Raw genomic sequence first — 13,806 nt, 5'->3', positions numbered from 1 at the left:
ACGATTGACGCCAAATTTGTCGGCAGACCTACAAATGGCATGGCAAAATTGCTGTTCACTTTGCAGTCGACGACAACAATGAAAACAACAATTATAAAATTGTATGCTCAAATGAAAAGCGGTTTGAAAGTAGCAAAGAAATCACACATAACAAAAGGCAATTTGCCGCATTTAAACGACACTTTGCTTATAATTTGCTACACAACAACAATGCGCCGCTAGAGCGGCAGCACCGTAGGCAGAGCAGCCAGCGCTTGGACATTTAAGCCCATGGCTTGCAGCACAACTGAAAATTTCAATACATGTTTGTGTGTGTAAATGTATATAAAGTGTGTATGTGTGTGTGTATTTGCGTGTATGTTTCTGCGTGTGCGCTCAGCTTGCTCAACACACAATTCATTACGCAGCTAATAAGTCAACCTCAATCGCTCTTAAGCCACCGTTAGCTGCTGTAGATTCCTTTCAAATCACTTTGCGTGCGTATGACTGTGTGTGCGTGTACAGGAAATCGCCCCCTTTTCGTCGTTGACGCTGCAGCGCACCCTATTAATCGGCTGGCAACTGGCTGAGCTGCCTGGCAGTTAGTGCCGTTTTGGGGCGTGACACGTGAGACACCTGGAGTGATTGTTTGCCGATGCTCATGCTGATGCTGTAAATGAGCGCCTAAATCATATGCCACATACGACATAACTGTGTGTACATATGTACGTATGTATATAAACACAAACTGTCACACAAATTGCCTTCGATTAAGGCAAACATTGCTTCGTGTCACCGTTATTCTCATATGCATACACATACATATTTGCCAACCACTTCGGCTGCCACTGCGTTGCCTCGCTTACATTAGTACCGTTGCATTTGCGTTGTTTTTCGGTTCTTCAGGCTCTTGAAATTGTGAATTGTTACAATTTGGTGCGTTAAATTGCACTATTCGTCACGGACTTGCGATGTGTGAAATTGACAGTTGACTTTTCTGCTCTCACTTTCCACCTTTCCTTTCCCGTTCACTTAATCACACGCACCAACTGCAGAACTTGGTTTTAGGTTGTATTGTACTTACACTTGAAATCACCGATTATCGGCCAGTTGCGCTCAATTGTTGTGCGTGCTAAATTTGATAAAGTGGCTTATTAATTGATGTTAATATTTGGGTCAATTATAGATTTGGAAAATACTAACTTAAATTTCTGGTAACGAGCTTCCTCATCGTTACTTAGCGACTCAGTGTGTTGAGTCAATAATTTTTCGAATAAAACATTTTTTCTTCAGTTTATATAATTATATCAAAATGCTTAAACCCTATCTAACCAGTTCCTTTAGCCATAACCATGTCATTAGTTACAGCTCGTGAAATTGAACCTTGTTGCCGTTAAACATTTTTTATAATACATTTTTTATAAACTTTTTGGCATTTTGAAGGTAATTTCATAATGCGACTTTCATAAAATCCCTCATCCCTAAGACCAAATATTGGGACATTCAATTAACCAAGTTTCTCTTGAGGCGAATTTTTCATTAGCAAAATTATTCGCCATAGACAGGAACAGACAGTAATCACTTGGTGTCACGTTCGGACTATAAATTGGATGCCTAACATGCTCTCAATCAAGTTCCCGGAGCTTCTGACGAGTCATTATCGATATGTGTGTGTTCACGTTGTGCTGAAGGAACACAATTGCTCTCCTATTGGTTAAAGCTGGCCGTTTCTGGGCGGTTGCGTACTTCAGACTGTACAATTGTCCGAATTAGGAGCTTGGCTGTATAGTAGATGATGCGCTGGATATCCCACCAAACTCTTTCTGAACATCAATTCTGTTTTGACCACCGTTTTCGCCGGCTCCCCGCTATTCGACTACGACCCTTTACGCTTGAAGCGTAGTAAGTAACCCAATTCCTATCAGCAGTAACTATTCGCTTAAGTAATTAATCGATTTTGTTGTGATTCAGTAGCGTTTCTCAGATGGAAATTCGGTCCGTGAGTTTGTTTGTGGTAACTCGCATGGAACCTATACGTCGAGCTTCGTTGTGTATTCAGCTTTAATTAAATGGTTCCACACGGTCTCTGGGTAATCGAGACAGTGCTTACATGATGATCGAACTTGATCATTTCCATTACTTTATCGATATTTTAAACAATTGAACTTCTAGAGCATGATGCACCTTAAATATCAAATTGGGCATGATTGGCTGTTACAGTTTCAGGACCATAAACTATTCACATTTTCAGCCGTTTGGCTTGCGTTTTCGCCTTTATCGAAGAATAACTGTGATATATTTTTTCTCTTTGCTGGTATCCATCTTTGACGCGTATTCAAATAATATTGAGTAAAGCAATCACAAACTGTGTGAGATTATTATTTAGTACAAAATCGTATATATTTAACGCCATATTTCGTAATCCAATCGCACTTATACAACGCGAGATTACTTTACATTACTACAGCCATATATTAGAAAGATAATGGATTTTTTTAATCTACAAGTATGTTTATGCACGGATAAACTTCACTTGACGTTTGAAGACGTTCATCTGAAAAAGACCTTGCCATTCGTTTTGTAGTTTGGGGCTAAATTTGATTGCTGTGATCACATTATTTATCTGCTCCTCAAAATTATCTTGAAAATGTTAAAAGTAACTCACTAACTTACATTATTCGATGTTTCTCAATGTATTCCTCAATCGATTTGGGATATTCGGTCGATCACTTATCGGAAAAAAATTCGGATCCGCTCCTATTACATACACCTGTCTCCGGTGGGAACACCATTATAGAATTTGCTATTGCTTTAAAAATAACGATCTTCATTTTCCGTGCTACCGTGGAACAGTGCTAAAGATGTCATTAGAGAGAGATCTGTGACTTTTGTAGATATTTGGTCGAGCTTAGGTTGGTTTGGAATATTAAACAGAGAACAGAACTGTTTTCAAAGAAAGAAAGAGGGAGCAAAAGAAGGAAAGTGAACTACGGAAGAAGGAGGAGAAAAAGAAATGAATCGGAAAAAACTTGTATCTACAAGATGTCCCACGAACATAGAAGTTCATCAAGAAGTAATACATTGCTGAAAAGTTGCCGTTTAGTGAATATTTTGGGCCACAGAAGAAGAAGAAACTAATCCGGAGAAATTTTTAAGATTTATCAGGAGCACCCAGATGAATCTACTTGAGCTGATTAGGGAGATATACATATAGTGTAAGTCCAGAATGGATTTTACTACACCCAGATTTGATTCAGCATACTGACTTATGAGACGAGCTGCTGGAAATTCCAGCACTCGACTTACAGTTTATGTAAGAAATATATTTATATAATATTTTCAACATTTTCCAAGAGAAGCAACGCAAAAATTCTCTCTGTTAGTATATTGTCAATATTATCAAACGCCCCTTTTTTATGATAAGCATGCAAACCGCAATGAATAAAAATATATTTTAATTTTTTAAAATTTTTCTTATTATTTAAAGTGTTTCAATTTTCATTTACATTCTCTTGGTATTTCAAGTAAACTAGGCTTTAATTGAAAAATCAAAAACAAATAAATTTATGTTAAATTAATCACTTAATTAACTTATAATCTCAAAACAAACATGAAACTTTTGTAAGTCTTAAATTACGAGTGAATAAATACGGCGACCAATCAATAAATACTCCTCGCCAAGGCCAAAGTGCCCGTCACTGTGTTCGTCGCCGCGGCCATATTCGCTGCCGCCATTAATGCTGCTGGCGTCGCCGCCGCGCTGAGCACACTAGCAGCGCTGCCATTGCTCAGGCCCGCGACCACGCCATTGGCGGCATTGAATTTCTCAAAGCCGCTCAGTTCGGTGGGCATTTTCTTGCGCAGATCAGGTTTTGGACCACTCAGGCACATTTTCTCCAGTTGTTGGTGTTGTGAACGCACCGCAAAGCGATTCACATGCACGGGTATGGGTACGACTATTTTGGTGCCACCACCAGCACCACGGCCGAGGCCATGCGATGTGAGACCGGCTTTGACGCGCTTCCATTTGGCGCGTCGATTTTGAAACCAGATTTTCACCTGTCAATGTGTAAGGAGAGAGGGAGATTAGGATAAAGATTTTATTATATATAAAATCTGTTATTAAGGATGGATTTTTTACTGTTTAAAGTTACATATTTTATAAAATCATATGTAAAGGAGTTGAAAATCAATCTAAGAAAATATATAACCTTTATATTTTTCTATTTTTTTGATTTTATTTCTAAAATCACATTTTGCTTACAAACAAGTCTTTACCTGCACTTCACTGAGTTTAAGAGTCGTCGCTATTTGACTCCGCTCCGTTAAACTTAGATATTTCTTCGCATGAAATTCTCTTTCTAGCTCTAATAATTGTTCGGAGGTGAAAGCTGTACGTCTTCGTCGCGATTTCGAGCTACTTCCTCCACAATTACTGGAGGAGTCCTTATTTGAGTCGTTTTGTCCGCTCGTCCCTTCATCATCGGAACAGTCTTCACTGTCAGAGTGTGTATAGCCTGAAATTTATAAAAAAAAATCAATATAAATCAAATTCGTAGTGAGAAAACGAATTTAAATTCAATTCTGTGGGAATAAGCTTTTACCAACATACGATAACATAATAGCTCAAGATGAGAAGAAAAATAAGTTTCGAAAAATAGGCTTACGGCTATCTCGCCGTAGACCTATAACAAACAACGACAAATTTACTCGTTAAAAGTCCGCGTAGAATTCGGGGAACCGTAATACAAATTAATATACACAACCAAAGATTATACACAAATTGAAAGATTAACGAATAAAAAATGTGTAATATGATTCCTAGTGAATAGGTTAGGAAAAAGGCTGTTCCAAAAAGACACACAAATTTTACGTGGACAATCCATTAGTACTTAGTAATAATATAATAAATATTGGGTATTAGAAACTTGTCCGCACTTACTACGAACAACCATGACACCACGTTTAAGTGCTTTCCGTACGAGTTTTTGCGTCGCTTCGTGGATCCAAGGAACAGTAACCATGGATTTCACCCGATGGAGCCGTTCCGATGAAGGCGAGGACTGTCTTGACCAGAAAGTTGATAACCACCATTTTCTGGTGTACCCAAGGTGTGATCAACAACGACTATTTGAAAAAAAGCAAAAAAGTGACAAAGCTCTACTATGTCGAATTGCAAAAAAATGCAATTTGGCGAAGAAAAAAGTACTTTTCCATAGTTGACCACGTATCGTTTCCCAACTCCGTCATCGACACAGGCAAATTGGTCAAATTATGTTGGTTAGGTTTGGTTATACCGGCTGGCTGTCACGCCAAACATAGACAAGTGCTTTGTTTTGCCAGATGGAGGCTCATTTTAATACGAGCTGAATTTTACGTCGTGTAGGACGTCAAGTTTATTAGAAACTTTGTATCTAATTCTGATACTTCATCCATTCCATGCTCCTAGAATCTAAGCCGAGTTCTAGATTAGGCCGGACTGAAGCAAAGGAGGTGTTCCAGCGTCTCTCTCATGCCTACTTCACAGCACTTTCTACATCTGTCATCGTTAATAATGCTCATATGGCACGCATGTGATGCCAAGATGTTGTGACCTGTCATTGGGCCAACAACCGTCCGGCAGTCTTATCGAGACCGTGTGAGTAGAAAGTTTGCGTGTTTTCCTGCCGCTCTTTTACACATGACCTTGAGGATCCTGCATGTTCCTAAGGCATTACATCTCACCCTGATCCGTCTGTCGACCCATTCGGAAATTGCATTGTGTATCGTTTTTATCGACTAGCGTGTTTCTTGAACCGGTTCGGTAGTCAAGTGGAGGGCACTTTTGGTAATCTCATAAGCAATTTTGTTTCCCGGAACGCTCTTATGGCCTGGAACCCAGTATATATATGCAGCCACTATAACTACTTCCTCCCTGCTTCCAAGAACATTCTCTGCCGCAATGCGATGTGAGATTATTTCTTCAATTGCCGCTTGGCTATCGACGCATATATTGATGTTCTTTATGTCGTTTCCTGCGTTATTAGCTATATCAGCAGCTTTCTTGACTGCAATGACTTCTCTATGGAAGAACCAAAGATCTAGCAATAGATGCCGGCGCTTTCTCCATCAGCCATTTTTGATCCTTCCGTGTAGATGTTGAAAGTTTCTAACGTCTAATTAGTCTACTTGCCCTGTCTACCATACTTTCTGTAATTAGCCCTCCAGGACTTCTTTTAGTATCCTAACTTAAAATAATCGCTCGGCGGGCAGAAGTTTGAGCCGAGTTTATTTCCGCCTGAGGTCTATTTTGCAGACTGGCAGAAAATTTTTTTTCGGGGAGTTAAATAAGTTGGACCTTCGCCGGGTAATGTGTATCGGACAGCCCACGTATATACATACATACATACATATGGTATGTATGTATGCATATTCAAATGATAACAAGACGTCTTTCAAACTTTCTTATTATCTCCCACTAATTCTTAATTATCTCTGCCAGCATATATTGTCAACCGCAAACGTAAATATGCAAATTTTCAAACGGAAACATCACGTCCATCCCCCCAACTAACTAAGAACTTAGAAATGCTCTTAAGCACCCACTCCACAAACTCGAAATTATTCCAAAAATATTTATATGAATTAAATTAAGCGCAGTTAAGTAATCTGTGCTGTCACAAAGAAATGAATGACTTTTACTACAGAGAATTGCAATTGAAGCTTGTCGAGAGCGGACACGAAGACACACACATACATATATTTATTTGTGTGTGCATGCGTATGCGCATAAACAGCCGGACGATTGCACCGCCCATAATATCCTGTTAAATAAAATTATGGGCAAAGTCACACACATCTAGACACACACACATGCACATACACCCGCTTAAGATAACGGCACAAGGCAGCTACGCCACCGCGCCAAAGCGGCAAAGGCAACATCTTGAATGCGAAAGGTTAATGGGGTGTGTCAAAGCTTGTGGCAAGCGTTATGACAGCAATAAAGACAACTTCAACGCCAAGCGGCGAGTGTCAGCAGCTGTACTTGTGTGTGTGTGTGTGTGACACTGTTTTGTGTCGATCGCCGCATCAATTTCAGTTGAATTCGCTGCGGCTGTTTGAAATATGACACCCACTTGCCGACAACCAACAACACAACAACTACAGTCAAACCCCACACCCTGCAGCCCCCTTCCCGGCACAAGCAAACGCTCTGCGACAATCACTTGCACTTAAGCGTGAAATCCCAACAAACAATGCGCTAAATATTTGGTTCTACGAAATTGTCAACGAACCGTTTGTTGTTGTTGTAATTTTTTTCAAGGCTTAAATGAGTTTAACAAATTGAATGTTAAGAATCACCGCAAATGAAGTCATAATCGAATGACACGAGTGTGCAGTTATAGCTTTTTGTTGTTGTTGTAGTGATTCTCAACTGCCCATGTCAATCGTTCCAAACACGAGTTTATAATATTTCTTAACACTTGTATGCTTGGGTGGCGACGGCGTATCTGCAGACAATTGCTCAGCTCTTTGATTTATGAAGCGAACGAGCTGTGGCGAGGACCACAAAGTCAATGCAACAAAGTTCAAGAAAGCAAAATAACTGTGAAATATTTGAGTTTGGGTCAATAATTGTGTATATATTTTTTTAAAGGGTTAGGACCCACATACATATATATGTATATCGATATGTCTGTTTCGAGGTTATCTTAAGCGATGGGGTGTTTATGGGGTGTATAACTGATTTCATATTCTTGCAACTTGTAAGGAACAAAAGCGGAGGAACAGCTTCAGGTTTTAGCAAAACTAAGGAAAGTATCGGCGTGATTTTTTCCATTTAAGAAAGAGGATACACTGTTTGTAGGAACAAATTATTTTTGAATTTCATTAAGATTTCTTACATATTACCGGAGGTTCAAAAACTTTTAGTAGTTTTTAACATAGCCGTTATATGGGGAGCAGGCGTGGTTATTATCCGATTTTACCCGTTTTCACAAAGTTTGAAGAGGTTATAAAATCACTTAAGCGTTGATATATCTGAAGCAGTTTGGAAAATATGTACATTAAACCTTTAGCCCACAGATGTCCCTGCTACAGCGATCTCCTGTGCCTAATTACAGTTTTGCATCTTAATTTGCGGCTTAGTTATGGCACTTTAAAGTTTTCGTTTAGTGGCGTTTTGTGGGCGTGACAATGGTCCGATTCCGCCAATTTGCAATACCTCCTGCACCTCCCTTGGGTGACAGGAAATATGTATACCAAGTTTCATCAATTTTTACTCATGTTATCGCTGGAACGGGCAGGCGTATGGACGCACAGACAGTCATCCGGATTTCAACTCGTCTCGTCATTCTGATAATTTATATATATATATATATATATAATATTACCCTATATCTAGCTCCAATAGTTTTAAATGATCCAAACAACCGTTAGGTGAACAAAACTATTATTCTATGTAGCAATATGTTGTAAGAGTATAAAAAAATAATGTTGTGAACACACTCCAGAACAAGAAGGCTTTCTTTAATTGCTGTGATCTTCGAAGACACTGCAGTGGTCTGGTAGACGAAAATCGATTTTGGTAACTAGTTTTGCAGAGAAGACACCACCTCCCACTATGTTATCTAGTTTGGAACCATTTGTACTGTAACATTAACATAAGATGTAGTTCTACAATATATTTAAGAAATTTACTATGTTATCCTCTATTCAGCGCACAATTTCAACAGCACTCAAAGTAAAATTATGAATATTTAATATTTCAAATGGCAGCGGAGTGGAGTAGAGTGGTTCAAAGTTGCAAAACAACGGTGATGATGATGATGATTGCTCTGCCAAATGAAATATTAATGTTGATGACTTTTCCACTGCTTTGCGATTAGTTACGCCTTCCATTTGAATATATTACAACAATAAATGGACTCACACTCTCCCCCACGCCGCACAACAAACTGAAAATTATTACCAAAAAGTTGGCGATGAAGCGAGAGATCGCGTTTTATGCTTTCATTGTCAAGGATAAAGAATGAAATATGAAATGAAAATCCACCAACAACAACAATGGAAGTATGTATGTTTCTGTGAGTGTGTGTGTGTGTGTGTGTGACTCTGACTGACGACAGCACAATTTTGAAATAGAAAATGACACACAATAGCGAATGCGCTCTTTGCACGCTCACTCAACTCCGCAGAGTTGCAAATGTCAAAGTGTCAGTTAAATATGAAAAGTCCACTCGCTGCCGCGTCCTACGCCGCTCACGATGCGTTCAAGCTATTCTCTATTGTTGTTATGGCCGTTTGAAAGAAGAGTTGCAAGTTTTTGATTGACGCCTAACATTGAAGCTTAAATGCTTTTATGCAAATGCCCGAGCATAATCATAATTGTTTGCGGAGCGGAAAATCTAATGGAAATTTGTTTGTGCGAATGTGTTTTCTCATATTAATTAGCCATAACCATTTCTAGTCAAGCTGTTCTTGGCGTAAATGCAAATGAGCAAAGCGAGTGTCAAGTGGCGAATTAAGGAGGTGTATAGATGTACATACATATGTACTACATATGTGTATGTATATGTGCATGCATGAAGCGTGCAACAAATCGTTCAGAAATAGTGCACAGCCAACTAATTGCGTTGAAAGCCGGAACTGAAAACTTACTCGTTTAGAATTGTGATTTCTATGGACAAGTGGCAACAATAGACTGCCATAACTGTTATAAGTATACAGTTTTACTATATAAAAATGTTTAAGTTTACATCGTAATTAGTGGTTATAATAAGCTCAGGTGTTCGATACTTAACGCAATTTATTTCTCGAAAGTTTAAATCCCAATTCTGGTAAACAGAAAAGGTAGACACTTAATAAATGCTAGTTCTTTACCTAGTCTAAATTAACTAAAGTTGCCTCCAGAAATGCTTACTGGGATTAAAGAGTGACTAATTCTACACATGCAGCCCAAACGCTGTCAATTTCTGGTGCAAGCTTCAAAGGCAAGACAAGAATAAACTTTAGCTTCGGCTGCTCCGAAGCTGTAATACCCTTCACAGGTGCATTTTTTATAGTATGAAAAATAAATGGTATAAAAAGATCTTTATTTTGGTTTTGATTGGTCAGCTTCTATGGCAGCTATATGCTATAGTAGTTCGATATCAGCGGTTCTGGTCGATATCTCAAAAACTGAAGGACTAGTACTGCGTATATACAGGCAGACGAACGGATGCACATGACGACTTAGCTCATCACGCTGATTATGATGATGAGTAAAAATTGAGATATCTTTATGAAACTTGGTACACATGTTTTTTGGTACCGTAAGACGGTTGGTATTGCAGATGGGCATAATTGGACCACTGCCACGCCCACAAAACGTCATTAATCAAAAACAAGATACAAGGCTGTTATTTCGTATACAGGATCACATTAGGGAGGGGCATCTGCAGTTTCAAAATTTTTAAAAAGTAGGCGTGGTCTAGCCTTCTAATAGGGTTAATATGTATATCTGCTAAACCGCTGAAGCTATAATAACAATTCACTGAGAACATATGTTTTTAGCATCTCTATCGACAGTGTGAAAATGGGTGAAATCGGGGGACAACCCTGCCCACTCCCCGTATAACGGTACTGTTAAGAACTAATAAAATCGCGTGGGCGTGGCACCGCCCCCTTTTAGGTGAAAACCCATATCTTGGGATCTGCTTAACCGATTTCAACTATATTCGGTACACGACAGTCTTCTCATATTTTTACGTTATAGGTCGAAAATGGGCGAAATCGGATTACAACCACGCCTATTTCCCATATAACATCATTTTAAGTTCCATACTTTCTTTACTATAAATTTTTGCCAACACCTTCCCGGGCGTAATTTCCCGGGCTTTGATCCTTGCAAGTTGCGATAGTATAAAATGTTGGGTTACACCCGAACATAGAACTTCCTTACTTGTTAATATTATAATCGCTAAGTTTAGTTTGGACGTATGATAGAGAGACATGTGTGTGCTATAAGATTTGAGGGCAATGTATTATTTGCACCACAGCCTTTTCCTACACTACAGAATTCGAAAACTTCGAAAACATTTTCATCACACAAGTTTCTTACTGAAACGAGTAAGTAGTTCAGTTTCTCGTTACTCTCTTAGATTTTCTGGTCTTCATGAAAATCATCATCATCAAATAGTGTTTAATTTCAAGATTAAGAAAATATTTTCTATAATTTTTAAGAGTTTTTGTTTTAGGTGACATGAGTCTTCGGAAGATTAATAGAAGAACCAAAAATGTCTACCAATTCGTTTCGAAATACATATGCATGTTAAACTACACTCACAAAATTTCAAACAAAAAACTGCCTAGCCAACTTCAACTATAACAGCCGCAAGATTGAAGTGCAAGCTTAAGCCTTAATCTAAGCTATAACTACTAATCAGAGAAGAAATAAATATAGTCCCATCTCATCACCACTAAAATCAACGCTGTGCTTTTATAACGCTCTACAAATTATTTTTTTTTACTATACACTCTTGATCGAAATGAGCTTGTGAAGTTTGTTCCTATCCACTTGCTCAGCTCTACCGTGATCATACCACGACTACCCGATCTTCCTCACCCGGCCTTTATTCAGCTACTTCCACGATTTCCACCCAACTATATTACTATTTTGAGCATTTTTTATTATATTTCAATACACTGGAGGACTATTCTTTTAAATATTATATAATATATGACGCTCAAGGTCAGACTATTTTGTAATTACCTCTGCTCTTATCCATATCAATGCTGTAATTTTTCGGTGACATTGTTAAACTTATATCGCTACAGGAATCACCGCTGCAGTCGAAATCCTCATCCATGCCCACATCCAAGAGCGCTTCGGACGTGTGAGATTTCAGCGAATCGCGACTATTTGTATTCGCACAACTTGAGGCGGACGAAGCCATCAAGCTCATATCGTTTGCATTTTGTTCGCATGGCACCGCGCTGGCTCTACTCGTCTGGGGACTATGCAGGCGCGTATGTACCGTTAAATTGTGCACATAATCATCACCAGCATATTCCATATTCGAACGCTGCTGTTCACCGGTGATATCATTGGCAAGACTCGCTGGCGCCACATTTGTTGGTGGAGCATGCTCACCACTAACCAGGCCACCGTTGAAACTACTTAGAAATAATTTATCGCGGTAATTCGCATCCGACGGATTAAAGAGAAAACGCGTTGCCAATTGTGGCTCCAACGCATGTGCAGACACCGACGGCAGTGAACGTGCATGATCACTGTTGCCCGTGAAATTAGCACCCGGTGGCAACGCATGCGGATGGGCAGGTGGCAACGTGGTTGCGTTTGCGTTTTTCGACGCTAATTGTTGCGGTAGCGGTGGAGGCGCTGAGCTTATTCCCTGCTCGGCTTTGGCAAAGTTGGTCAGGTGGCAACCGCTGGAGATCAACTGCGTCAGCCGATCATGATTTTGTGCGAAGTAGCCGTGTAGCCAGGGGTTGTAGAAGGGAAAATTGGCGAGGCCTAAGGCTGATGTGGCGACTAAAGCGCGCGCATTCAGCTCGTCCTGCTCCCGATTATTGGTAGACGCTAATATTTGTGTGCTTCTTTCGAACTCTTGTTGTTGTTGTTGCTGCTGTTGCTGTTGATGATTGGCGATCAGACTCTCGATAGAAAAAGGTGTTGAAAATTTGGTTAGCTTGCTAGCGGTTTCCGTAGCCAGGGGCCGAGTACCCTCCATGCTGGAGAGTGACAATTTTAATTAAGGCGATAGAGATTTATTTTATAGTTTTTTTTTTTTATTATTTAGTTTTTTTTTTAATTTTTAATTTATTTTTTTCTAACACAATAAACACTTTGGCACAATCCAATTCTTTTTTCACTATTGTTATGTGTATTTTACATATATATCTGCATATGTATAACGGCTTTTCACTCCATTTTACAATTCTCCGGTAAAATCTAATATTTTTTGATAAATCTATTGCAATACACTTGAGTATACACGCAATCCCAATTAAATTACGAGCTACTCCGCAAAACCCGAAGCACTGAACCGTTGAAAAGTCGACAGCAAACTAACTGTCGCTCAACATTGACGACTGTTCCCAGCGCTGACACACTGGCAAGGGCCCAAAAGCAAGCAGACACGAAAATAAATAAACGCCGCTATCTGTGGCCACGCAGACACATTACGTACCCGAAACGAGGAGACTTTTGGTTGGCTGCGTTCATTAACTCTGCTGTGCTCAGCGGGGGTTGTTGGTGCGAGAGATTACCACTATCACGCTGGTCCCACTGTTTTCGCGCCTTCATTGCATTGCGCGCAACACAAACCACCAACAAGTAGAAGCTCCGCCTAACGGCACATCAAATCCAATATGGCGTATACCAATGAGCGAGACTAATAGAGAGAGCTAAGCAAGTGATCACCAATCGGTATTGGTTGCTGTCGCAAATGCGTGTACAAACACACGCACACACATGCCTATAATTTTTTAGTTATTTGTACGAATGTGCGTGTTTATACAGGGCTAGAGAGTTAGCTAATTGCCTATAATCGGCGCTCGTCGCTGTTGGTACGCTTGTCTCTCCTGAGTTCTAACGAGCTCGCTGTTGTTGTTGCTGGTTGTATTGTGTTTTCATTTTGCCTCCACTCCGTAATTGCTTTCTGCTTGAGACGCGTTATAATAAAATGTCCACGTATGCTGCGGCGGCGTAGAACACGCCTTCCATTAGCGAGTGATTACGCTATAAATATGTACGTAAATGCAGTGTATATACATATACATATATGTAAATATGTATATATATATCTGTATGTATATACATATGTATATTTTTATTAGTTA

General features: G+C 39.5%; 1 protein-coding gene across 1 annotated transcript; it reads right to left on the bottom strand.

Moving 5' to 3' along the window:
• Positions 1–3,449: 3,449 nt before the first annotated feature.
• Positions 3,450–13,434, bottom strand: unpg (homeobox protein unplugged). Its single transcript, XM_014238645.3, has 3 exons — positions 11,714–13,434; positions 4,258–4,496; positions 3,450–4,038 (listed from the first exon to the last, which is right to left on the bottom strand). Exons 1-3 carry the CDS (start codon positions 12,693–12,695, stop codon positions 3,640–3,642), a joined length of 1,620 nt encoding a protein of 539 aa, XP_014094120.2. The 5' UTR covers positions 12,696–13,434; the 3' UTR covers positions 3,450–3,639.
• Between the last annotated feature and the right edge of the window lie 372 nt (positions 13,435–13,806).

This window comes from Bactrocera oleae, chromosome 4 (assembly GCF_042242935.1).
Source record: "Bactrocera oleae isolate idBacOlea1 chromosome 4, idBacOlea1, whole genome shotgun sequence".
NCBI lineage: Eukaryota > Metazoa > Arthropoda > Insecta > Diptera > Tephritidae > Bactrocera > Bactrocera oleae.
The sequence above is the reverse complement of the archived record's forward strand: the minus strand, read 5'-3'. Positions and strand labels throughout refer to the sequence as shown.